This window comes from Haemorhous mexicanus, chromosome 30 (assembly GCF_027477595.1).
Source record: "Haemorhous mexicanus isolate bHaeMex1 chromosome 30, bHaeMex1.pri, whole genome shotgun sequence".
Taxonomy (NCBI): domain Eukaryota; kingdom Metazoa; phylum Chordata; class Aves; order Passeriformes; family Fringillidae; genus Haemorhous; species Haemorhous mexicanus.
The window spans coordinates 1,062,407-1,090,045 of NC_082370.1; the positions used below are offsets into that span (position 1 = coordinate 1,062,407).

At 47.3% G+C, this 27,639-nt stretch overlaps 1 protein-coding gene across 1 annotated transcript; it reads right to left on the reverse strand.

Annotated features, from left to right (window-relative positions):
* Positions 1-214: 214 nt before the first annotated feature.
* On the reverse strand, positions 215-27,639 carry ADAM28 (ADAM metallopeptidase domain 28). The gene is made up of 24 exons (XM_059870559.1): positions 27,484-27,639; positions 24,872-24,972; positions 24,170-24,246; positions 22,670-22,748; positions 21,019-21,095; positions 20,354-20,549; positions 19,855-19,917; positions 18,939-19,010; positions 18,133-18,302; positions 16,874-16,958; positions 15,728-15,858; positions 13,368-13,545; positions 11,501-11,590; positions 10,157-10,352; positions 8,466-8,568; positions 7,807-7,963; positions 7,127-7,207; positions 6,541-6,619; positions 4,393-4,483; positions 3,983-4,082; positions 3,143-3,205; positions 2,811-2,888; positions 1,966-2,028; positions 215-1,105 (listed from the first exon to the last, which is right to left on the reverse strand). The coding sequence occupies exons 1-24, from the start codon at positions 27,530-27,532 to the stop codon at positions 1,073-1,075; spliced, it is 2,412 nt and encodes an 803-aa protein (XP_059726542.1). The 5' UTR covers positions 27,533-27,639; the 3' UTR covers positions 215-1,072.

Genomic DNA, 27,639 nt, shown 5'->3' on the forward strand with positions numbered 1-27,639 from the left:
AAAGTGGCAGAAAAGCTGTGATGGAATATCCTGTCAAGCCTCATTGTAAATGGAATTCAGCTTTCCTGGCTGACTTGGCAGGGCTGACAACACCTGGGAATGCTCTTTTTGCTGCAAATTGGGAGTTTTAGGGCTCTGGCAATGTCAGAAGTGACCCCACTTCACCCTGGATTTCCTGTGCTTCATGAAGGGCTCGAAAGAACACAACAATTACTTCCTGTTCAGACAGAACTTTAATACAGAAATCTCTGTAAATACATTAATTACAGCTCATAAAAAATAACTTCTGGATTTTTACACCCCAGTTAAACTCAGGTGGAGACTCCAATCTGTTCCTGGCTCAAATAAAGCAGCAGTTATCCAAAGAGGAAGGAAGCTCTGCTCTCCAGTAACATCCATCCTCATCCAGCACAACCTCAAAGGAAGGACTGAAATTCCATCACATCCATGTTTTGCAGGGAATGGCATCCTCAGCGGGGAATTTAGGGATTGTGGAGAGAATCCAGTGCCAAGGATCTTCCCAGAGCCATTCCCAGTGTGTCTCATTCCTTATTCCATGTCCAGCTCAGACCCTGAGGACACAACTTCTCTCCCCAGGGCACGAAGGGTTTGTTTTTCTCCATGTCTTGCACATGAAGGAGAAATCTTTGTATTGCTGAGGGCAGAGAGGGCTGGAAAAGATCCAGAAATGGAGCCAAAAAAAAAAAGTTTGCAATTCCCAAACCTGCAGCAGCCACAGTGTCCCTGCTGCCCTCAGCTCTGGTGCCAGAGGAGCAGAGGAGGAGCAGCCTCACCCCGCAGTGCTGGGGGTGATCAGCAGCTTGTGTAACTTACTCCCACCTTACACCTCAGTGCAAGTGGTGACTCTGCTCTGCTTCCCTTGGACAGCAGCTCCATGTCACCACCAGAGCTCCTCACTGCCTGGAATCCCAAATCCTTCCAGGCAGCTCTCAGTCAGCTCTTGAGGAGAAGAGGGAGATGGTCCAGAATGCCTTTGCCAAAAGGGGAGGAATCGAGGGATGAATTGTCCCTGGAAACTTCAGGTGGCCCACCCAGCTCTGCTTGGGAAGCCTCAGACTCTGGGATTCATGGGGGGCTTTAAAGCCTGCAGGGAAAAGGAGCAGTTACATCCCAGCAGTTTCAGGGAATTCCATCCCCAGAGAACTGAGGGGAATTCCATCCCCAGAGAATCGATGGGAATTCCATGCCCAGAGAACTGAGGGGAATTCCATCCCCAGAGAACTGATAGGAATTCCATGCCCAGAGAACTGATGGGAATTCCATGCCCAGAGAACTGATGGGAATTCCATCTCCAGAGAACTGAGGGAATTCCATCCCCAGAGAATCGATGGGAATTCCATGCCCAGAGAACTGATGGGAATTTCATGCCCAGAGAACTGATGGGAATTCCATCCCCAGAGAACTGAGGGGAATTCCATCTCCAAAGAACTGATGGGAATTCCATCCCCAGAGAACTGATAGGAATTCCATCCCCAGAGAACTGAGGGGAATTCCATCTCCAGAGAACTGATGGGAATTCCATCTCCAGAGAACTGAGGGGAATTCCATGCCCAGAGAACTGAGGGGAATTCCATCTCCAAAGAACTGATGGGAATTCCATCCCCAGAGAACTGATAGGAATTCCATCCCCAGAGAACTGAGGGGAATTCCATCTACAGAGAATCGATGGGAATTCCATCCCCAGAGAAGTGAGGGGAATTCCATCCCCAGAGAATCGATGGGAATTCCATGCCCAGAGAACTGAGGGGAATTCTATGCCCAGAGAATCGATGGGAATTCCATCTCCAGAGAACTGATGGGAATTCTATCTCCAGAGAATCGATGGGAATTCCATGCCCAGAGAACTGATGGGAATTCCATGCTCAGAGAATCAATGGGAATTCCATCTCCAGAGAACTGGGGGGAATCCCATGCCCAGAGAATTGTTATTCCCACCTGAATTACCTGGGGTGGAGGAGGGGGTTTGCCTTGGGGAACGGGAACAGGAAGGGCTTTTCTCTCTGGAGCCTGGAACAAAATGGGGTTTAAATGTCACTGGGGTTGTCTGAGCAGCTGCAGACCCTCCCCAGCCCCAGCCACCCCCATCCTGCAGCATTCTCCTGCTGCAAAATCCCAGGAATTCCCATCTGTCCATGTGCAAGGGGGCAACAAAATACTGATACAAGGGGGCCAGGTCTTAAATATTGGAATCCAAGATCACACAGTGGGATTTACATGTGGTTTATAATTGATACATGGGGATATTTTATATCTTATACTTTATATTTGACATTTTATATTGTCCTGACCCGGTGTTTGTGCAGGCAGCACCCCCCAGCTGTGCCACAGAGTGAAGATGGATTTTACACCCTCCTGCCAGGGGGGCAGCGGCCTCAAATGCTGAGATGGTGAACATTGGAGGCAGGTATTTCCTTGTAATTAGGATGGTTTGGGTTTATTAATGAGAAATAGAACCATTCCTCTGGGTTCTTACACATGTAAGGCCCAGCACGTCTCTGCCACACAGGCACCTGCAGGAGCAAAGTTACTCATCATTTACATTGTGTTTACACCTGAAATCCTCTTGGTTTAAACTCCAGCTACTGAGCTGTGCTTCTGATGCCTTGGAGGACTCCCTGGCTGAGGAGGGATATCTGTGCACTTTAGGATTACACAGCCAAAAAGGTGAATCCTACCCCAAAAAACTGTGCTTTGAATAGCTGTGATTTTAAATTGTTACTTTAAATCAGAAACTGCAAATATGAATAGGGATCTGATGGGGATGTGGGAAGGGGCAGGGTTGTACTCACAAACTTCTCCTCGGGGTGGGAAGAGCCAGGTTTGGGGGCAGGAACGGGGGGTGGGGGACCCTTGGGCCTCAGGGCAGGCTGGAAAAAACAGAACAAAAACCCCTGTAACCCTCTGTGTGCATCCACGTGTTCCTTGGGAATGTGCAGCCTGGAGCTGGATAGAAACATGCTTCAGGGGGCTGGGGGGGTGCAGGGATGCTGCCTGAGGAAACAGAGCCTGCTCTGGAGCTCAGGGATGTCCCTTTGGGACCACACTGTCCCCAGGGCTCTCCAGGGGTTTGTGACGCTCCCAAATCCCGCAGGAAAGCAGGGACACTCCCAGGAATACTCACACTCTGACGCTGGGGTTTGCTCTCCTGAGGTGGAGGCACGGGAAGAACTTTCTTATCAATCACCTGCCAACGGGAACGGTCACAAATGGGGTGGAGCCCTTATCTCACCTCCTGCCTTATCTCCTGCCTCATCTCCGGCTGTCGGCTGTCCCTGCCCTGCCCCGGCTCACTGGGGACCCAGAGCCCTCCCCGTGCCGGCATTCCCAGCGCTGTCCCTCCCCTCAGCATTTTGGGAATCTCATGCTGGGAGCCCCAGCCTTGTCCCCTCAGTATTTTGGGAATCTCGTGCTGGTGTTCCTCCCCTCTGCATTTTGGGAATCTCATGCTGGGATTCCCAGCACTGTTCCTCCCCTAAGCATTTTGGGAATCTTGTGCTGGGATTCCTCCCCTCTGCATTTTGGGAATCTCGTGCTGTCATTCCCAGCACTGTTCCTCCCCTAAGCATTTTGGGAATCTTGTGCTGGGATTCCTCCCCTCAGCATTTTGGGAATCTTGTGCTGTCATTCCCAGCACTGTCCCTCCCCTCAGCATTTTGGGAATTCGTGCTGGGATTCTCAGCACTGTCCCCTCATAATTTCGGGAATCTCATGCTGGGATCCCCAGCCTTGTCCCCTCAGTATTTTGGGAATCTCATGCTAGAGTTCCCAGTGCTGTACCTCCCCCTCATAATTTTGGGAATCTCATGCTGGGTTACCCAGCCTTGCCCCCTCAGCATTTTGGGAATCTCGTGCCAGAATTCCCAGCACTGTCCCCTCAGCATTTTGGGAACCCCATGAAGTGCAGTCCCTTGGGCTGATGGTTTGAGCCCTGGGGACAGTCCCCAGCTGTCCCTGCTCTCACCTTCTGGGCAGGTGGCACCAGCACAGGCTGTTCTCTGCAGCTCTGCTCCTGATCCACAAACACCTGGTTGGTGGCTCCAGGCCCCCTCCTGGTCTGGTGGCTGTCAAAGATTTCAAATCATGCTCAATTTTAGGTAACTGAAGAAAAAAACCCAGTTGAAGCCCTGCCTTACTCCTGCTGGTGTTTCGTACCCATGTCCTTGATTTCTTTCTTCCCTTTATTCATTTGGGATTGTTGAGGATTTATCAAGAGCTCCATTTCAACTCTTCCATCCCCTCCCAACCATGGGATTTCTGATGGACCATCTTCCTTCCCTCCCAGAGTCTAATTCCCCCCAGCCCCACTGCAACCTCTGCAGGGATTGCCTGGCTCTGGTTCGAGGGCTGTAGGTGGATGTGGGAAGGATTTACCTCTTGTGGAAGCCTCGGAAGCGGGTGAGCAGCACGGCTGCAACTGCAGTGACAGCCAGGACAGCCAGCACCCCAGCAGCCACAGCAATGCCTGGCAGGGACAGAAACAGTTCCTAAAACACCAGGGATCACAGAGGGCAGGGACAGGAACAGCCCTTAAACACCAGGGATCACAGAGGGCAGGGACAGGAACAGCCCTTAAACACCAGGGATCACTGAGGGCAGGGACAGAAACTGTTCCTAAACACCAGCAGGGACAGAAGCAGTTCTTAGAACATTCCAGAACCACTGGGGGTGGCAGACACCCAACAAGATCCACCATTATTAAGAAGTTTCCCATCACCACTGATGAAGGAATTTTATTATCTCTGTTCTCATTTTATGGCTTCTTCTCCTGCCACAAATGGTGATGGAAAGGGGTGAACTCGTGCTGGTTTTGCCATGTTTGAAGTCAGTTGTTGTTGCCTGAGCTGTCCTTGGGCTAAACAAACCCTGAACAAACCTTAAACCATCCCTGCCCTTTCCATGGACCCTCCAAGATCCTTCCCTGTCCTTCCTCTGTTACCCAGAGAGGGGTGCAGACCTTCAAAGTGCCCTCAAGTAAAGTTTCTTTCACAATTTTCAACAAAACTCCTCCAAAGCCTCAAGCAAGGCAGAGCTTCAGAGCCAACAGTGCTCTGGAGAGGGTGAAGAGAGGACAAAAATATTCCATATTAGAAATTAAATAAAGACTTTTTTTCCCCCTAACATGTGAAAATCTGGACATAAATGATTTTCCCTCAGAGGTGGATCAGTTAAGGACCATCAGATGATAAATGAACTTGTCCAGCTCCCTCACAGCAAAGCCTCTGGGATCCTGGCCCCACTCTGAAGGGACAGAGAACTCGTTATTCCAAGAATGAACAGGAGAAGCCCATTGCTCTCATCTCCAGGGGGAATCACTTGTCAGCTTAGAGAGAAAAACACCTTCTCTACTCCTCCCTGCAGGACTGAGGGGTGCTCAGAAATCAGCTCCCTGGGGATACAGTGCTGGGATTCAGGTTGGATAAGAAGAGAGATTTCTTCATGGAAGGGGTTGCCCAGCTCTGGGACAGGCTGGAGTTCCCAGCCCTGGAACTGTTCAAACCCGTGCCTGTGGCAGCTGAGGACAGGACTCAGTGCTGCTGGTCAGTGGCTGGGTTTGATGAGCTTAATGATTCCAATTAACAATTGTATGAGCCACTCTGGTGCTGGGCTGCTCCCCTGGAGCCCCCCAGCTCCTTCTGATGCCTTTTGGGGCAGATTCCCAGAATTCACAGAATCACTGGGTTGGAGAGACCTTAAAGATCATCGAGTCCAGCCCAGCCCCAGCACCTCAACTCAACCCTGGCACTGAGTGCCACATCCAGGCTTTGTTAAACCCTCCAGGGGCTGCACCCAAAATGGATGATGGGTCACGGGTTAACACTTTGGTAAGTTTGGCCCATTTGCATATTGGGGTTAATGTTCCAGTTACAGCTGCAGGTCATGAAGTCATTGACCCCAGATTTGCTGCCCCAAGTCCCTTTTGTTCCCATCTCTGGGCCCTGAGGCAGTGAGGTGTCCTTGGCTCCCAGGCCTGGAGAGGAATTGCTGTGTCTGCCCCAAAGGGGAGAGCAGCAGCTCACACTGGGTGTGGGGCTCAGAGTAATACCTAAAAAACTGCAGGGTTACAGAGGGGTGGGAAACAGAAAAGCTGAAATCCTGGAGAGGAATTGCTGTGTCTGCCCCAAAGGGGAGAGCAGCAGCTCACACTGGGTGTGGGGCTCAGTTATACCTAAAGAACTGCAGGGTTACAAATAGAGGGAAAAGAGAAAAGCTGAAATCCTGGAGAGGAATTGCTGTGTCTGCCCCAAAGGGGAGAGCAGCAGCTCACACTGGGTGTGGGGCTCAGAGTAATACCTAAAAAACTGCAGGGTTACAGAGGGGTGGGAAACAGAAAAGCTGAAATCCTGGAGAGGAATTGCTGTGTCTGCCCCAAATGGGAGAGCAGCAGCTCACACTGGGTGTGGGGCTCAGAGTTACACCTAAAGAACTGCAGGGTTACAAATAGAGGGAAAACAGAAAAGCTGAAATGCTCAGGGATCCCTTCCAGCCAGAAAAGGACCCATTCCAAGGTGTGGCACTTACTGGTGAGGGCTGAGGAGCTGTCACAGTTGGGGGGTGCCCACCCCTCCTCACACTGGCACTGCAGCTCGTGGTCACACACCTGGGGACACAAACAGGAACACCCTCAGCTGGGGACACCAGTGAGTTTGGGAGCTCAGTGAGGATGCTGAGGTTTTTTTTTAATCTCTCTGTTTATTTGAGCTAAAATTTAGCACAAAAAGGAGCAGTTTGGGGTGTTAAAGGACAGTCCTGATGTCATGCACCTTTTGCTTCTGCAGGGAAAGCTTCACTACAGAGTTAATCTATTTATCTGTAGGTCTCTGAATGGTCAAATGTGAGCAGAATTCTTCCCCCCAAACCAAAATAACCTAAAAGAACCATGGCTCAGGGGCAGGGTCAGACACTGGGGCTGTGCCCATCTCCTGGGCAAAAATATTGATGTTCCATCAGGTGAGATGTGTTTTCATAAAAACTTTTAAAGTTTCTGCCTTCTCAAATTTGACAGATTTCTATCAATGACAAACACTGTCAGCAAGGATGTCTGAGGCTGATCTGCATAATTTTCTTGGGGTTTTAAAGTGAATAACATCAAATGCTGGTGTCTTACAGCATGGCCAGAGCACTTGGCAGAGCAGTTGGTGGATCTGAAGACCTCCTCAGCATGGACACACTCCCCACGGCTGCACACCTGAAACGAGAGCAAACCACAGGGATTGGGAGCTTCCAGGACAGGCAAGGTTTGCACTTTATCCTGTGAGGGGATGGAGAACAGCTCTGGAAATCCCTCAGACCCCCTTTGGGAGTGGGAGATGAGGGGTTAATTTTCCATTTGGGGTTTTAGTAGAAAGGGGAATGACAGAGATGTGCAGACATCCCTGCTTCCCACTCAATCCCTCATCCCTCCCTTCCAGCAGAAATATTCAAGGAAGAGACTGGAAACAGCACCCAGTGATGAGGGACAGCCATTATGGAAATACTTAAATGCAATAATTAAATGCAATAACACATTAATGATCTCCTAACCTCTCAGACAAAGCTGTGTTTCTGCTGCCACATATCTCTGTGTCAGTGAAGGGAATGAGGCAGCAGCCAAGCCTAAGGAAATGGGAATGCTGCCAATTCCTGTTTGCTTTGCTGCTGGGTTGGGATAAAAGTTGGAAAAACAGACCAGCAGAAGTTTGGGGTCCACCCAGTGCTCCCTGCTAAAATCTTCCCTGTGCAGGACAGAATTACATCAACAAGACTGAGAGGGGGGGAAAATAAAGGAAGAAGTGATTCTCCACTCACCATCCCATTCCCACACTTGGTTCCATCCAGGACCATCCCTCTGTCCTGCTCTCCATTCCGGGGGAAGCTGCCTTTGCAGGTCCTGAAGGACAGCAGGCTCCCATCCCGAGGCATCTCCCTGCCTCCAGAGCAGAAGAGTTTCCCACACATTTTGTCTCTGCAAGGAGAACAGGAGCTGTTACCCCAGGACAAGGCCCAGCAAACCCCTCTGAGCTGGGCTCTCCTGCAGCCTGAATTCCAAGGAAATGGCTGCAGCAGGGAATGCTGGTGTGGCAGTTTGGTTTGAGCAGGGGACAGGTTCCTAAATCTGCTGAGCTTAGGAGGGAACACGAAGTCATTCACAGAAATGAGCGTTTAACTGATATCCCTTCACTTCTGAGGTCCAAATTCCCCATCCCAAAATCCCTGGAGCTCCCTGCACACCCTCACACTCGTCCTCCCCAGCAGCCCTGCACAGATCTCTGTGCACACCTTTGCTCTCTCACCTCCTGATTTAAATCCACTTTTCTCCAAAATGATTCCCCACAGTTTTCAGACAGAACAAGAAGGAACACAGGGCTGTGCCACTAAAAAAGGGTGCTCCTGGCTCCTGGCTCCTGATCAGAGTAGGAATGGCCTCTCTTCCCAAACCCCAGCACACCCCATGGCCCAGTGCTTACTTCTGCTTGCAGGGCAGGTAGGTGCCCTGCTCCTTCCGGCAGTACCCGAAGTACGTCCCCCTCTCGTTCACGGGGTAGCAGGAGGCTGGGCCCTCCGTGGCCTCTGCAGGGGGAAACAACAGGAGAGTGTGGGATCCCAAAGCAGAACTGGGAATATTCCAGCTCCTTCCTTTGCTCGGGAAATGGCCTTTTCCTGCCACCTGCCCATGGGCATAAATGACTTTCCTGGAGAGGAGAAGGATCCAGGGAGAGCTCAGAGCCCTTCCAGGGCCTGAAGGGGCTCCAGGAGAGCTGGAGAGGGACTGGGGACAAGGGATGTAGGGACAGGACACAGGGAATGGCTCCCACTGCCAGAAGGGATGGATGGAATATTGGGAAGGAATTCCTCCCTGAAGGTGGGTAGGGGCTGGGATGGAATTCCCAGAGGAGCTGTGGCTGCCCCTGGATCCCTGGCAGTACCCAAGACCAGGCTGGAGCCCCTGGGGCAGTGGGACCTGTCCCTGCCCTGGCAGGGGTGGCACAGGGTGGGATTTAAGTTCCCTTTCAGCCCAAGCCATTCCCCAGCTCTATGAAATGCTGTTTTCAGAAGCACCAGACGTGCCAAATTTGGCTGTTAATTTGAAGGACAGACATTTCCTCTTCCTATCTGGCCAAAACCACTTCCCCAGCTCCATTCCAACTACCTCAGACGTGTTCTGCAAAAGAGGAATGTGCTCCCCACTTCCCATTTCTCTGGAAGCACAGAGCACGCCATGCCCTGAGATCTGGCTCAGGAGCTACAACCACTGACAGTGGGAAATATAAAAATCATCATTAATTATGCTACAAACTGGAGGTTATTTTTATAGATACTGTATATTTTCTGAAAAATCCCTTTGCCAGGATTTCTTCTCCTGGCAAGCTGAGAAGCCTCAGAGAAAAAACAGTATTATCTCACTTGCTTCCCCCTGTGTTTGCTGCTTTGGAATGAGGCTGGAGATTGTTCACCAGCAGGTGCCTGTTGGATTGGTCTCATGGGAATTGTTTTTACTTAATGACCAATCACAGCCAGCTGTGTTGGACTCTGAGGAGTCAGGAGTTTTTCATTTTCATTCTTGTTAAGCTTTTGGTCTGTATCCTTTCTCTATTCTGTAGTATAGTTTTAGTGTAGCATAATGTAATGTAATGTAATATAATGTAATGTAATGTAATATAATATGGTATAATATGGTATGGTATAATGGGATGTAAGATAATATGATGTAATGTAATGTAATATATAATGTACTGTAATGTAATATATAATAATATGATATGAATATAATATATAATAATATGATATGAATATAATATAATATAATATAATATAATATAATATAATATAATATAATATAATATAATATAATATAATATAATATAATATAATATAATATAATATAATATAATATAATATAATATAATATAATATAATATAATATAATATAATATCAGCCTTCTAAGAACATGGAGTCAGATTCACTCACCTGTCCCTGGGGACCCCTGCACACACCACACATGGTGCCCTCCCTCAGACCTGCAGCCTGGCTGAAGAGCAGCCCTACAGATGGGCTGTTCCTGAGCCGCAGTGGATCTGAGGATGTGCTGCAGAATTCCCTCCCCTGTCTCTCCCGTGCCCAAGCCCAGCTGATTTTCTGCTGGCACGGGGTGCTCACCTGGCCCAAAGGCATCCTTGCACTGGCTGTCCCGGGTGGGACAGGTGCCCATGTAGCAGTAGCCCTGCCCAGAGCCGCAGGGGTGCCCGTTGACCCGGAACCGATCCTGGGGGCAGCTGGGGGAGTGCCCCGTGCACATCTCAGCCAGGTCACACTCGTCCTTCACCGCCCGGCACACCGAGCCCGACTTCTTGAACTGCGGAGGGAGCAGATGCCACACTCAGCACCCAGCTCCTCCACGCTGCTCAGAAGCACCCAGCTGAGGGCTGAGAGCAGGCAGGAACACCTCACTGCACAGGTGGGCATGCAACAGCCTGGTCAGAGAGCGAGAAAACGGCTTTGTGTGCTCCCAGGGGACTTGTGAGACTCTTTGGGGAGCTGGAGAAAAACAATGATAACTTGTTGGTATAAACAACCTGCAGTGTTCTCCTGCTCTGTTTTTCTATTCTTCTCAAGGACTGTTTGTGAGAAAGATGTTTTGGTTAATTAGCCAGTCAAGTAGAATGTGTCAAATTTATCTATAAAAGAAGAGAATTTTCATATTAAAGCTGCTCTTTGCAAACCAGCCTTGTAGTGAACCTGTGCCATTTCTTGCTCCATGGTGACACAGAGGCTGTGTGAGGAGCAGGATCCACATCTCCCTTCGTGTTGGACCTGTCAGTTCTCAGGGTTTGCCTCGTGTGCCACAGCTTTCATTGCCAGGAGAAGATGGCCAAGCAAAGGGCTCATTTCTCCAGGGGGGTGGGAGATTGAGGGAGTTGATGGGGGCTTTGGGGTGGGCTGGTGGGCACTGACAGCACCTGAGGAGATGGCTGGGGCTGTGCCAGGGAGGGAATGGCTGGGGATCAGGGAAAGGCTGGATTTTGGGAAAGGCTCTTCCCCAGAGGTGCTGGCACTGCCCAGGCTCCCCAGGGAATGGGCATGGCCCCGAGGCTGCCAGAGCTCCAGGAGAGTTTGGACAGCCAGGGATGGCCTGGGTGGGATTTTGGGGTGTCTGTGCAGGGACAGAGGCTGGATCAGTGATCCCACATGTCCCTTCCAGCCCAGGACATTCCATGACTCCATGACAGCACCCTTGGCAGTGCTGTTAAACACAGGGGAGCAGTTCTGGTGGAAGGTGAGTTCCTGCTTGATCCCAGCAGGGATGAGGAGCTGCACAGGGCAGGGTTCTCACCTGGCAATTCTTACAGGGGAGGGGTCTCACCTGGCAGTTCTCAGAGGGCAGGGGAGGGGTCTCACCTGGCAGTTCTCACAGGGGAGGGGAAGGGTCTCACCTGGCAGTTCTCAGAGGGCAGGGGAGGGGTCTCACCTGGCAGTTCTCAGAGGGCAGAGGAGGGGTCTCACCTGGCAGTTCTCACAGCAGTCCCCGTGGGCACAGGTAGCTCCTGAGATCAGCTTGCAGCTCTCGGGGTCACAGCACTCGTTGGTGCACTCCTGGGACAGAAGCAGAAGTCAGAGCTGGGGACAGGGACACCACACCACTGTCCCTGCTGGGATTGAAGTCTGGGACCTGCCCTTGGCTTTGCTGGGAAGCACCTTCCCTAAAGCACCTGGGTTTGGAGGTGGAAGCTGTGCAGGGAACTGAGGGTTGGTGCTGAGCTCTGGGGATGGCTTTGTCCCACTCTCAGTTCCTCTGTCATCCTCCTGACAGCTCTCTGCACGTCCCCAGCCACCCCAGCTCAGCATTTGATGATCACAATTTCTGCTCCAGCAAGAGCTTTCAGATTACAAGGAATTCATTTAGAATAATGAGAATTTGTGCAGAGTTTGAGCTTTTTAACTCCTTTGTCTGGCACTGTTTTTATAAACTCTAGAAGGGTCTTGCCAGCCATTCTGGATCTGCTGAGCAGTGGCTCGGTAGCAGGGTTAATTGAGTGGTTGTGAATCCTGCTCTGATGTCCATTTTAGCTGGCATTGACTGTGTGGCCATGGCATCGTGGTGGCATTGATGGCATCATTGAGATCTACACCCAATAGAGAGCAGTCATGAGCCTGCTGAGTTTAGAAAAGAGAAAGATGACTTAACATTGAACAGGAGCTTTCACTCAAAGTCTCTATTTTTTATTTGAAACATTGTGCTCAGCTCCAAATCACATGCAGTAACATGTGAAGCCAAAATTCAGCCTGTTTTAGTTTTAATGGGACACAAATTGTGCAGCAACAGTTTGAAGTCCTCATTCAAAAATCGGATGAGTAGAAGAGCTCACTGAAGCAATGTATTTTATATTTATCATTGTACCTACATTGCTGCAGGAACACAACAGGCTTGCTAAACAAGTGTCCACCCCAGGGGCTGACAGCAAGCAGCAGCTGTGCAGCCTGGCCAAAGACCTGTGCCCCTCCCAGGGTTCCCAGTGTGAAATACAAAGCTGTGTTTCGTGTCAGGTACAGACAGGCAATGTGTGTATTTGTGATTGGGATATGTGTGGAGGCCGACAATGGGACAGTTGTGAATTCTAATAATAACTGAGGAAAGTAAAGCATTGCAGAAGGCCTTTGAACCTATCCCTTGTTTGCAATTACCCTTGGCTGATTTAGGAGCATTTGAATTAAAGTGTTAGGGATGTTGCTTTTTGCTTGTAGTCAGGCCTTAAAGAGTGCTGCAATAATAACCCTTTTTTTGAAGTATAATTTTAGAATATTGCTTGAAACTATAGCTATGGAATATATCTAAAGGAAATATGCTTATCTCACGCCTTAACAAAACAGAGAAAAACAGCTTGAGAAAGGAAGATGAACATCATCTCAAGGATTTGTGGTTTCGACCAAGGACATCACTGCTATGAGATTTATGGTCATTGTAATTAAAAGGTGGACCCACATCTGGGGAGCTGGACTTCACCAGATGGGATTTGTCTTTATTCTTGCGGAAACCCGGACTAGTATCTCAGAAACTACCACCACCAACTGGGGGTTACTCCTTTTTGGGACACATCCTGAGAAAAACTAAATCACAATGGTGCATAGAATTGTGATGTAAAAATTGGAAAACAGAAACTGCTGATGAGTAAAAATTGGAGTAGAAACTGCTGAGAAAGCTTCTGAGTACCCCTATAAATACCTGTAAGCCCCAGCTATCGGTGTGCAGTGGGAGGGAAAGTGCCCCCACTGTCCCCAGCGCTGTGTTGCTCATACTTTACCACATTAATTAATAAATTGATTGCTGCTGGAATATCGGCCTAGTCAAGCTCCTCACGTAGAACACGGGTACCTCGGGGGTGCCGCAGTCGCACTCCTCGCCGCGCTCCAGGAAGCCGTTCCCGCAGGAGGCGGGGGCGATGATGCTGCCCGCCTCGGGCACGTCGCTCAGGCAGCGCGGCAGCTCGGCCAGCAGGAAGGACTGGAAGCTCTGCAGGCTGCAGGAGCTGAACTCCTTGGGGATCACCGAGCTGGGGGAAACACCGGGAGGGATGGTGGGACGGGCACAGGCAGGGAGGGAAACAGCCCTGGGAGAGAACTGAGCACGGGACTGGCCCCGCAGCTCGGGGGGAAACTTTTCTAAATACACATTTAACATTTCATGTTTTATATATATGTGTATATATATATATATATATATAAAAATTTTAAAATATCTATTTCATTATATATAGAAATATATATTTAACAGTATATTTATATATAGAAATATATATTATATATTATATATAAAACTATTTTAGATATATATCTATATATAAATATATATATTTACCTATGTAAAAATTTAAAAATATCTATTTAATAATATATAACTTTAATATTTAATAATACATTTATATATAGAAATATATATTATACATAAAGATTATTTATATATATATAGCTATATATAATATGTATATAGGTATGTTAAATTTTAAAATATATATTTAGTAATATATAATATTAATATTTGATAATATAAGAATATACACTATATATTTAAGAATATACACTATATATTATATATATTCAAATTATTTTTAGATATATATTTCTAAATATATTTAATATATTGATATATATAAATTTACTAATATATATTTAATTATATAAAAATTAGTACTTAATAATATATTATACATTATTTTTAGACATATATACAAATATATATAATATATATATGTAGAGAGCTATATATCTAAACAATAATTTAATATTTTAAATGTTAAATGTACATACATAAATGTAAATATATATCAAAGAAATAATATAAATATATTATATATATTTATAGATATATATCTAAATAATAATTAACATTTTAAATGTTAAATGTACATAAATAAAAGTAAATATATATCAAAGAAATAATATAAATATAAATTACATATATTTCGATCTATAAATCTAATAATAATTTAACATTTTAAATGTTAAATGTAAAGAAATAAATGTAAATAAATATACATGTAAACACTTTTCTGAATACACAGGGACTGAAGTAGTTTGGGGTTGGTTTTCTGTGGGGTTTCTGGGAATATCAGGCAATGGCCTGGGATTTCATCCGTTTTCCGAACTGCTGTTCCAACAGTTGAAGGAATCCCCTCCCTGGGCAGGAGCCCAGTCTCAGGCCGGGCTGGCGGCTGCGCCCCTGCAGCCCCCTGCTCCCCCAGCCCTGCAGCCCCCTGCTCCCCCAGCCCTGCAGCCCCCTGCTCCCCCAGCCCTGCAGCCCTTTCTCCCCCAGCCCCTGCTCCCCCAGCCCTGCAGCCCCCTGCTCCCCCAGCCCTGCAGCCCTGTGCTCCCCCAGCCCTGCAGCCCTGTGCTCCCCCAGCCCTGCAGCCCCCTGCTCCCCCAGCCCCTGCAGCCCCCTGCTCCCCCAGCCCCTGCAGCCCCCTGCTCCCCCAGCCCTGCAGCCCTGTGCTCCCCCAGCCCCTGCAGCCCCCTGCTCCCCCAGCCCTGCAGCCCCCTGCTTCCCCAGCCCTGCAACCCTGTGCTCCCCCAGCCCTGCAGCCCCCTGCTCCCCCAGCCCTGCAGCCCCCTGCTCCCCCAGCCCTGCAGCCCCCTGCTCCCCCAGTCCCCGCTCCCCCAGCCCCTGCAGCCCTGTGCTCCCCCAGCCCTGCAGCCGCCTGCTCCCCCAACCCTGCAGCCCTGTGCTCCCCCAGCCCTGCAGCCCCCTGCTCCCCCAGCCCCTGCAGCCCCCTGCTCCCCCAGCCCTGCAGCCCTGTGCTCCCCCAGTCCCTGCTCCCCCAGCCCCTGCAGCCCTGTGCTCCCCCAGCCCTGCAGCCCCCTGCTCCCCCAGCCCTGCAGCCCCCTGCTCCCCCAGCCCCTGCAGCCCTCTGCTCCCCCAACCCTGCAGCCCTGTGCTCCCCCAGTCCCTGCAGCCCCCTGCTCCCCCAGCCCTGCAGCCCCCTGCTCCCTCTGCCCCTGCTCCCCCAGCCCTGCAGCCCCCTGCTCCCCCAGCCCTGCAGCCCCCTGCTCCCCCAACCCTGCAGCCCTGTGCTCCCCCAGTCCCTGCTCCCCCAGCCCCTGCAGCCCTGTGCTCCCCCAGCCCTGCAGCCCCCTGCTCCCCCAACCCTGCAGCCCTGTGCTCCCCCAGTCCCTGCTCCCCCAGCCCCTGCAGCCCTGTGCTCCCCCAGCCCCTGCAGCCCCCTGCTCCCCCTGCCCCACCTGACGGTGTCGGTCATGATGCAGGTGTCGTCGCTGCACGAGCACGCCGCGGTGTCGTGGCTCATGCCCAGGTTGTGCCCCATCTCGTGCGCCATCGTGGCTGCCACTGCAACCTCGTTCCTGTTGTGGTCCTGGGGAGCAAGGAAAGCTGTTTGTTATTCCCAGGTGTGCTTTAGGGCAAGCAGCAACAACAGAAAACAAACAACAGAAAACAAACAACACAACAATTTTTCTTCAAGCATCCAGCCTCTCATAACTCCTGTAATTACCACATTCATGTCACTGTTCCCCAGTCACTCACAGTCAGTACATTGCAGTTGAAGCTAGAAGTTGTCTTTAAGTTTTCTTGCAGTGGAAAATTCTGAGACTTTTTTTCTACTTGCCACATTTGCTGCCTTGTTTGTCTGTGCTCTCTTCCTGCTTGGTACAAACATCTTCATGTTTGGGGAGGGTTTATCTTTGCTCTGAGCCATAAAACCCCTTCTCACTAACACACCCTTTGCCTCCTTGGTTAGCCAGTCAGACTGGCTCAGCCATTCTTTTCTTCTCTATCAAAACTTGCTTCCATCTCTATTCCTTCTTCAGATTCTACATTTAATCATCTTTCTGCCAAGCTCACACATCTGTGAGACTTCCCAGTCAAACTTTCATCCTTCCCAACACAGGTGGAATTATCCTCATGATGCACAAGGGGTCACGTGGTGCTCAACCCTCCTGTGCATCCATCTGGATTATATCTTATCATTTAATATTTAAATATATTTATAAATAGAAACATATTTATTAAAATATATATATTTATAAAATAGACACCATGGAGGTGTGCATATCAAATGTTTGCTTCCTTTACCCCCTGCACTTCATTTAAAACAAAATCCCAGAATCCCAGAATGGTTTGGGTTGGAGGGGACATTAAATCCCATCCAGTTCCAGGGCAGGGACACTTTCCCCTATCCCAGGTTGCTCCAAGCCCTGTCCAGCCCACCCTTGGACACTTCCAGGGCTCTGATTGTGAATTTTTACAGTCTAGTAGTGAACCAGAGAACTGAAAGTGCCCTGAACCCCACAGGATCCACAAAGGCTTTTCACTGGAGGAGTGAAAAACCATAGGAAAGGCTTTAAAAATGGAATACAAAGGAATCAGACCTGAATAACACCTGCAGAGTACGAGTCACTGCATATGGCTTTGAGGAAGGCCAGTCCAATGGTGGTGCCCTCAAAGTCCAGGCCTCTGGAAGGAAGCACAAAGACACAGAGAGATCGAGGAGTGCCCAGGGTGGGCTCTGAACTCAGGGGTCTTCTCCAAACCAGGCTGGAGGTTCCATCCCCAGCTCCGGATGGAATCTCTCGTCTAATCAAACATTTAATTTTAAGATCCCTGCAAATCAAAAACCCAAAACCCAATTGAAGCACTTTTCATTTGAATATTTACTTAAATTCCGTGGTGGTTCGTCAGATTTAAAGCATTTGTTGGAGTGTAAAGAGCTCCAAATGCAGCACAGGGCTGGGATGAGTCAGGGCCTCTGGACATGGGACAGAAAAGTGAGGTCAGTGCTGACTTAATTTGGCATTTCCCACATTTTTGGGGAAATTTAATTCATCATCTTCCTGGTAAACTTCATCTCATGACTCCTTAAGTTGTGAGACTTTGCTGCAGTCCCCAGGACACTCAACTTTAACGAGTGAGCAAAACCAGAAGAGTCTTAGACAAGGGAAAAGTTCCCATCCCCTGTTTTTGCAGGGATTCTGTTGGAAGGATTGGATGCTCTGTCCTGGCAGGAATTTATTTGTGCTCCATGACAGGAAAAAAAAAAAAACAGAGAGAGAGAGAAAGAGAGAACTTGGAATTTTTTATTTTTTTTTTCCTGGAATTGGTACAAACTGGTCTTGGAACGGGTGAAATCTGGGTCAGGATTGTGCTACTGATTGGTGACAAAGTAAAGAATAAAAAATGCTGTGATTGTGTTTGGTGGGTGATTTTTAAGGAATAAAATGTGCCTGGAATGAGTTTGGTGGGTGATTTTTAAGGAATAAAAAGTGTCTTGATTGTGTTTGAGTGATTTTTAAGGAATAAAATGTGCCTGGAATGCATTTGATGACCATTTTTTAGGAAATAGAAAGGGTCTTGAATGAGTTTGGTGAGTGATTTTTAAGGAATAAAAACGGCCTTGAATATGTTGTTGACCAATAGGGAAGGGAAGTTCTGGGAAGGGAAGGTTTCGGGAAGGGAAGGTTTTGGGAAGGGAAGGTTTCAGGAAGGGAAGGAAAGGGAAGGTTTTGGAAAGGGAAGGTTTGGGGAAGGGGAAGGGGAAGGGGAAGGGGAAGGGGAAGGGGAAGGGGAAGGGGAAGGGGAAGGGGAAGGGGAAGGGGAAGGGGAAGGGGAAGGGGAAGGGGAAGGGACCCACGTGATGAGCTGAGCGTTGTCGTTGCTCTTCCTCTTGAGCAGATCCGCCAGGCGCCACTTGGAGAAGGCCTCCAGGGTGAACCCCGCGTCCCTGCTCAGGGGAAACTTGTCCCCATCTGTCCACACCTCCAGGCCAACCAGAGCCACGTGGGTGTTGATGGCTTTATAAACCTGCAGCAGAGAATTAATTAAAAATTAATAAAAATTAAACAGAGCCTCATCCTGGTACTTGGGTCACTTTTCCACTGCAATATCCACTCTGGACCTAACAAAGCCTTTCCAAGCTCTGAATTCCAAAAAAGTCTCCACAAATAATCTGAAAATCTGATTTCCCATCACATTTCAAAGAACTTTAAAATGGGGTTAAAAGAAATTTGACTTGCCAAAAAAATGAAGAATCAATTTTTTCTTCTTCTTGCAACAACCTTTCACTTCACAAGTGATTAAAAAGCATCTTCAAGTATTGGTAGAAATAATTAAAGTAGGAGTAGAAATACTTAAAGTAGGAGTAGAAATAATTCTTATTAAAAATCTCATCTCTGAAGGCAAAGAACAGGAGAATAAATTGCCCTGAAGTTGGGCTTTCATTCATTCCTACATGTAATAATGGGAATTTATGATGTTTACAACAGAAGTAATTTATAACCATTTGGATTTCAATGGTTTCCAAAAGAAACATATTTTAAATAATTTGGATTTCAGTGTCTTTCCATAGAAAAAAAATCAGAAATCATTTGGATTTCAATCTTTTTCAATAGAAAAAAATTACAGAACACTTGGATTTCATTGCCACTTGTTTGCTCTCACCGTGTTGATGTAGTTGACTATTCCAAATATCCTTTGTCTTACATTTTTAAAATCTTCATCGTATTTCTTGTACTGAAAAGGGAAATACAGCATGTCAGGAAAAGGAGAGGGAAAAGGGGATTTAGCAGGACATAAATATCCCAGAGAAGATTGGTTTGCAAACCATGCCATGCATAAAAATTCATGCTTTGTTTAAGGTAGGATTTTATCAGATGTTGGGTTTCAGTATCAGCCCCTTCCAAAACGTGAATTTCTGTGTAGGGTGCAGAGAAGGAGTTGGGCTCAATGATCCTTGTGGGTCCCTTCAAGCTCACGATTATCCACTCCAAATCGGGATATTCCCTTCCAAATCAGGACATTCCCTTCCAAATAATGATATTCCCTTCAAATCAGGACATTCCCTTCCAAATCATGATATTCCCTCCAAATCTGGATATTCCCTCCAGCTCAGGATAATCCCTTCCAGCTCAGGACATTCCATTAAATTCAGGATATTCCCTTCCAATTCAGGATATTCCCTCCAGATCAGCATATTCCCTCCAAATCTGGATATTCCCTCCAGATCAGGATATTCCCTCCAGATCAGGATATTCCCTTCAATTCAGGATATTCCCTTCCAAATCTGGATATCCTCTTCCAGCTCAGGATATGCCCTTCAAACCAGGATATTCCCTTCCAATTCAGGATGTTCCCTTCAAATCAGGATATTCCAGCAGGACAAGCACTGCAAGGTCTTTTCTGAATTCCTGTCATCTCCAGGTGGGAATTCCAAATGAAATCCCCTTTAGAGATCCCATTTCCCAGCCAGGCTCAGAGCAACCTCGTAGCTCTTGTAGGAGCCCAGGAATATGATTGGGATGTCCTGGGAAGCTCCTGTGGGGCTGATCAAATATGAAATAATAAATCCAGAACTCACCAAAGCGTTGTCTGCAACGACATAGAGCTCCAGGTACTTCCTTGCTTTCAGGTAGGCTTTCATCTAAAGGAATCATGGATTCAAAATTACTTTTAAGAGCTTTTCCTATCCCAACCCCTGCAGTTTCAAAGCTGTTTGTTAATTATTGAGGGGATTTCTTTGGCCAGGTCATTCAGAAGATTTGGGTTTAAATGATAAGTAGGCTGGATATTTAAATTTTTATTCAGATAAGGAAGGTAAAAGAGACATTAATGGGTATTTATTTAGGTGTTAGAGGTGCACTGGGCACCTGTTAAAGGCAGGAAGGTTTAACTCAGCTGGTGACTCTGAAATCTCAGATCTGGAATATTTTGTTCAGGTTTTTAAGATCTGATCCCACTTCCCTGTGTTTAAACAGCTCCTTTGTGAAGATGCCACCAGACCAAGTGGGATTTGGGCTATTTAGAGTTTTCCAGTGGCCACAAATTCCCTTCTTGTGCTGGCACAGCCACGTCCTTACCTCTGGGCTGTTGCTGGACTTGAACATGCCATTGATGGGGTCACTGGAGTCCTGTTCCCAGGAGTTGTTGACCAGCCCACAGGTCTTGATGGGCTCTTGTTTCAGGGCCTCATACTTATAAACCACGTGTTCAGCCCTGTCCGAGGCTCCCAGGGGCTCGATGAGGAACTTCTGGCCACGGGTCTCAAAATAGCCACTAAAAAATGGGTTGGAATGTGAGGTTTTGGGTCAAAGGAGCATTTAGCCTGAGCATGGAGACCCTTGGAATATTCCAGCAGCCTGAGGCAGCATGCAACACTTTAGAAACAGAAATTAATTAATTAGTGAGTCAGCTGGAAGATTTGGGTGCTCTCAGTCAAAGAGAAGCTGGGTCCAGAATTAATTTGATTTAAATTTTGGGGGGGTTTGTGCTGACAGAAGTGGTTGAAAAGTGGATTTCATTCCAGTGGGAAATTCAAAGATGTTTTCATACTGATTTGAGGTGAAAAGCTGAAATATTGTAAGGAACTAAGAGTAATTATTTTTCTCCCTTCTCCCTCTGGTTTTTCTTTGGGAAACAAGTTTCCAAAGCCTGAATAAAAGATCACACAACTTCTTTCCACGCTGATTCTCTCCTATTTATGCCAGAAGCTGCACATTCTGCTCCTGGGACCCAGCCCTCTCACCTGAGCCCTGTGCAGGTGCTGATGCTCGCCACAGACTCAGCATCCCCCTCCACGTGGCCCCCATAGTAACAGTGATCCTGGTGGGAAAAAAAATCCAGGGTCAGCTTGGGGTGTCCGTTGGACCCAGGGATCTCAGAAAACAAAGTAACCTACTACCAATTACAATTAAGTGCACTACTTGAAGAAGTCTCCCATTAGGAGATGCTTAAAAGGAATTTTAAAAGTTCATGACCATTTCCCCGTCAGCTGTGGAGCCATTATTTTTATCCTTCAACACACAAATTGTGACAAAAACCAACAATTCTGGGCTCTGGTCAAAGCACAGCACAGATAAATAAGAATATTCCCATTCCCTACTCCAAATTAGGCACACACTGCTGGGCTCAGCTCAATTAAAGTCCATACCAAATGGTTTCCTTGAGCCCAAGTTTCAAGGAAAGGCTTTTTAATTACCCATCAATTAAAGGCATTAATTTCAGTGAGATTAAAATACAAGTATTATATTAAACTTGGGTAGGGGAAATGGTTTTGGGACTTAATTGGCTTAAGGATTTATGGTTTCTGTTTCTGTGTTCAAAGAGACATCAAAGTCACCGAGGGCTTGTGGGGAATTTTACCCACAGCGTTTTCCTGAATGGAATTCTTAAGGATCTGTATCCAAGCCTTCATTCCCTGTGCCTTTGGTTTTCTCGTGTGGATTTTGATCTAACTTTATCATTTATTTCTCTTCCACCACAAAATGTCAGCTTTGTTACAGAGAAAAAGACATCCACAAAGAGAAAGTTACTGAGAAAAGAGGAGGATTTATCTCCATCCTTTGGGAATACAAGAGGATAAACTCCTGCTTACAACCCAGTATCCCCAGGGTAGGAATTCCCTGTTCAGCACATGTAGGGCTCTTTGAGTTTGTCTTTATCCAGGTTTTTCACTGGATTCATTCAGGGAGTGGAAATAATTGGAGCAATCAGAAAAAAAACCAAAAAACCAAAATAATCAACCCAGAGTTATGTACATTTATTACATTCAGAATCCTCCTAATTGCACCTGAGAAAGAAAATTGGGCTTTGAATTCCAGATTGTGTTGTTAAAACACATCTCATGAGCTTGGAGGAGAACTCCAGGTGGGAGCTTTGGGGCAGATCAGTGTGCAGTGAATTAAAGAATCCCTTCTGCAGCAAGGGCTGTTGGTCTGCAGGGGCAGAATCGAATTGTCAGGGCTCAGAGGAGGCAGCTGGGCTCCCAGAGCGTGGCTGGAAACGTGATCCTGGAGGAAATGGGGCTTTATCGGGCTGGGCATCTCGCTGGGATCGGGGCGGAAATCGAGTCACGGGGCTGGGCAGGTGGAGCCAAGGGTGCGCGCCAGAGTCGGGAGCTTGAAAGCTTTGGGATGGCCCTGGCTCCGACAAAAGGCTGGAATTCGACCCAGGCATTGTTCGGCAGCCACGGAGGCGGTGCCCTCCTGGACGCCAAACCGTGGAGCTGATTCCCAACAGGCACCAGTGATCCATCCCAACTCCCCCATCCCCTCATCCTAAAATCTGGATTTCAAACCTTTCCTTTCTGTCTCATATCTCCCATTATTTCACAGCTCCGTGAATCCCATGTGGACCTCAAGACTGGAAGCAAAAGGGAAAAGCCCTTCCTGTAGTACCTTGATGCGAGGAGCTGTCGTTACTTGTCGGCCGTCAGCAGAATAAAGAGTTTCAGAGTAATCCCCAGCCAGGAGATCCCTGCAAGAGGCCAAGCAGTCATGATTCCAAGGAAATTGTTGTCATGTAGAAATGAGGTGATGACACAGCACAGCGAGTATGTGGGGAATTCAAACAATTACTCAGGTTATTCTTAGGATCGGAGAAACTGGGGAAGCAAAAGCTGCAGGGAGGGGAGTCCTGCTTGCTCATAATCCTTACTTAAACAAAAATACTTTCCTAAAAGAAGAAAGCAATTAAAGTGTGCTGATTGCATTGGGATGAACTCATCACCTGGCAGATCTGGATACAAATGTATAATTACATATTGGTGGGGTTTTTTTGGACCTTTTTACATCTTCCTGAATGACTCCTGTCTGGGCAACTCTTCCACTGCCACAATCCCATTTCTCTTCAAAGAGCAGAATTTACTACAACACATTTCCCTCCCCCCTCTCCAAATATTTGGATTAGATTAAAACAGGGGCAAGCAGTTAATTAGAGCCTATCTTTACCATGAATTGATTATGGCACTACTGTATTTGCACAGCCTCTGGAAAAGCATCCATTAACCCAGACTTGTTGGAGTGTGTGTGAATGTCCTGCTGGAGCCAGACTTTCAATTTCCAGGAAGATCTGGTCAATGCCAGGTTATATTTGGTTACTCCAGGTTCAAGAGAAGTAGAGCTAAGGTAAATATCTGTATCAGTTTATCTATTTATCTATCTATCTATCTATCTATCTATCTATCTCTCTCTCTCTCTCTCTCTCTATCTGTCTATCATTTATCTATCTCTATATCTGTCTGTAATATAGGGATATATAAATATAGAGCCACAGAATGATTAAGGTTGGAAAACACCTCCAAGATCATTGAGTCTGTCCTGGAATCATGGAATGGTTTGAGTGGGAAGGCACCTGGAAGCTCTTCCACTTCCATGGGCAGGGAACCTTCCACTGTCCCAGGCTGCTCCAGCCTGGCCTTGGACACTTCCAGGGATCTGAGGGCAGCCAAATTCCATCCCAGCCCCTCCCCACCCTCCCAGGGAGGAATTTCTTCCTAATCTCCAGTTTAAACCCTCTCTCACTCGGTTTAAAACCATCCTCCTTGCCCTATCACTCCAGGCCACAATTCTATAACCCACAGACTCTTCATGGTCACAGAAAACTCGTGAAATAATAGAAAAATCTCAATTATGCATTGGATTTAACAATTGAGGAAGGAAATGGGGGAGCAGAGGTAGCAGGAGGGGAAGCCTCTCCATCATGGCAATGTCTCATCCCAAGCACTTCTTCCACATTCCCAAAACAGTGGCAGGATTCTTTCTCTCCCCTTCTTTCCTTGAAAATGTTGCATTTAGCAAATCCCTTCTGTTTCACAGGGCTCTGACTCCTGGATTTTGGCAGGAACACCCTGCAGTGGCTCCCAGTGAGGAATGAGGGCAGAGCTGAACTGAACCTACCGATTTTTTTGGAGCTGCAGCACCACTTCCTCTCCGTTGGCTTTGATCCCATACTTCACTATGTCTTCATATTTGCTCTGCAAACAGATTTAAGTGTCAGAAAATGCTCTGCTGCAGCTCCTGGCCTCACCAGAGCTGTTATTGGAATACCAGCCGTGTTCTTTTCCTCCTCACCAAAAACAAAGATTCTGCCAGGAGCAGGATAAGCAGCAGGTCGCTCTCTTTGAGGGGTTTTAATTAGAGGAGCAAATTTGACTTTGCAAATTCATTTCTGCCTCCATAAGCACAAATCCTGTGTGCTTGGGAAAGGGCTGAGGGGATGTCTGAGTTCAGATCTTCCTTGACACCCTCTGGAATTGCACAGACCGTGGCTGCCTTTAATTATTGGTTTCATTTAACCCAAATGAAAGTGTCCACAGGTTATTGAAGTTTTGAGTAGTATCAAACCCCCCATCTTTGCAGAGACACAAGTTCAGAGATGGCCTTAGGGATTCTTGTCTCACTGAGCACACCTCAGCTCCTCCTCACTGAACACCACCTCGCTTCTCCACATTCTGTCTTTTGGAAGAGCAAATGTCCAAATTTGTCCAAATTTGTCCAAGTTTGTCCAAATTCTCTTTCCCTTGAAACCCAAGGGTGTTTTAGCTCCAGAAATCCTTCCCCATCTCCCAGAATCACCCAAGAAATGATCTCCTTTCCTACCTCTGAGCTTGTTCCTGCAGCTCTCCTGTGCACCACGTGCAGCTTCTGTGGGTAAACGATTTCATATTGCTCGGCTCCAGGGAACTTCTCTCTGCTGCTCCCTGGGGATCGATGAAAACACAATTTTAGTTTATTAAACACCCAATTTCATGGCTGGCCAGGTGATTTTTTGGGGTCTTGCAGCACCTCGTGCTCCCCTGCTTTGCCTCCATCGCCTGATCCAAAACCAGGGGTTTCACATCCTGCATTTTGGAGGAGTTGCCCTCCCTGGCAACTTCCAGGTGTCCAAACATTTCTTGCAATTTCCTTTGTGTTTCTTCCCCCAGCTCTGAGCAGTTCAGGTCCCAACAGGCCAGCCCAGCCGTGCCAGTGCAGCCTTTCCCTCTGCATTTCCCAGTGAGATGAACTAATGGATTTGGGTTTGTGGAATGAGCCATCTCCAAACCTCAGCACGTGACAGACAGGCCCAGACTGCCTCTGCACAGCAAACAAACTTACACAATGCCAGGTTTGCCACAAGGCTCCCGCTTTGGAAGGCTTTGGCACCTAAATAACTGGGGCAGAACTTTGAGAGAGGGTGGTAATAAATAATTACAACTTTTACATCTTGAATTGGGCTGAAGGAGGGACAGCAGAAAGTTGGGGGAGATATTTGGACATGGCCAGGTAAAATAATGGGAGATGAGGAGGAAATCAGGCAAATCGTGAAGGTGCAAGGAATCCAGGAGGTTCCTTGACACCATTTTGAGTGGTCTCATAAGGTCTGGGGGGGCTGTAAAGAGCTGGGTGAGAAAATGCAAGGCTGATCAAAAGAATTTCTTTTTGTTTTCTGCTCTGAAGCTCAGCAAATGCGGAGCAAAGTGAATTTGGGGCCTGCCCTGCAGGGGTGGGCACACCCTGGAGTCCATCCTGGCAGCTGGGGGCCAGGTTTTGGGAAAGCAGGGTCAGGCAAGGGGTGTGTTGGTTTGCACCAAGGCAACAGCAGCTTTTAGATACCCCTGAACTCTTTAATCTCCCACAAAAGGGAATTTCATCTGAATTGGTGAATTCTTGAGGGCCTGTATTTGAAAAATAAACCAACAACAACAAAACCCCTCCCAGCTGCACAGAAAGCCAATGAAATCCCACCAAAACAAAGGAGCAGAGCACCTCCCACGGTAATTCCTGCCCCAGGGCCAGGTTTTTCCAGGAGAGAGGCCTACAATTACTGTAATTTTCCCTCTGGAACAGGAGAGCACATCCTCGTGCAAATTGTGGCAGTAAAACAAATGGATCCAGTCTTTTATCACTGATTTATTGGATTCAACCCTTTCCAAACGTAATTGCAGAGCAAACCTGGTTGTATCTTGATAAAGCTGTTGATTTAATGGTGCACAGGGATCCTGTGTCAGCTGAGCTGTTGCACCGAGCACGTGCTGGGAGCAGCTACCAGGTGTAACTTTACTCCTGCCACTCACAACTGTGGTTTATGGGTTTTTTTTAAGCAACTAATTGTGTTTATTTTCCAAAAAAATTCTGCTGCTTTTCAGATTTCTCTGCACAGTCCTCAAGTGTGTCCCTGTGCAGCAATCCCAGGAATATTTCAGCCCCCTTGGAACAGAGATCCCCAGTTTTATCTCTCCACACCCTTTGTGCAGCTCCAGCCCAGAGAGTTCAAGTTAAGGCAAGGTTTAAAGGGAGGCTCAGGACTAAACTCATCCCTTCCCTGCAGTCTGATCCAGACAGAATTTCGAGGAAAACTGGTTGGTTTTGTTTGGAATGAATCCTTTCTTTGAGGGAGTTTCTTAATCAGTGCATTGTCTTTACCTTCAGGCTTTGTCTCGAGCTTGAATGAGGAAGGAAATTCCTTGGGCCTCTGACAACAACTTGCAATAAGGAACAAATAATTGTGTGCTTTTCCAAGGGCTTCAACCAGCAAAAAAAAAAAAATCATAAGGGAGGATTTTATTGACAATGAAATTGTGGTTCTGTCAAGGTAAAAAAGGGAACACTTTAATGGTGTGCACATTTTCAGATATTCTGTGCAAAAAACCAAATTATAGATTTGTGCCTGAATGCCAATTATATGTTTAATTATCGATATAAATCCTGACATGCTTGTGCAGGCCAAGCCCTGAAAAATTCCATTCCCTGTTGATAGGAATTAAAAGAAATTGTGGGGAAAAAAGTGGGATCTGCTCAGGTGGAGTCACTTGAATATAACCTGAAGTTTCATGCAGATCAATAAAGGGTGATCAATGCTTTAAATCAGGTAATGCTGTAATTGAATTCATACAGAAATCTGTTATTTTATGGCCAAAATGCTGATAAATTGGTGTGATTGGGTAAATTGGCCTCTCACTTGCAGGGTAAGTATTGCTTTAGTGGCTCACAAAACCAACCAGTTGCGTGTCTTTAGGCAATTTATGGCCACTTTTCAAACAAGTGAAATGCTGCTCTAACTAAAGAACTACAGAGAATTGCTTTGAACAGAAAATCCCAAATATCCCTAACTCCATTTCCCAAAGGCTTTAACTCTGTTCCTCCCTGTTATCTACCAGTTAATAATTAAAACTTCATATTGCATAATCCACAGCAAAACTGGTGAAGGATTAAAACCAAGAGTGCAGTACCTTGTTGGAGGAGATGCAGCAGAAGAGCAGAGATGAGGAGGATTTCCATGCTCTGGGCTTCCTGGGGTGGCGATGTGGCGATCCCAGCCCGGGAGCTGCTCTGGGCTGGGAGTGAGAGGCAGCGACGGGCTCAGCTTTATTCCTGCTCCTGCAGGA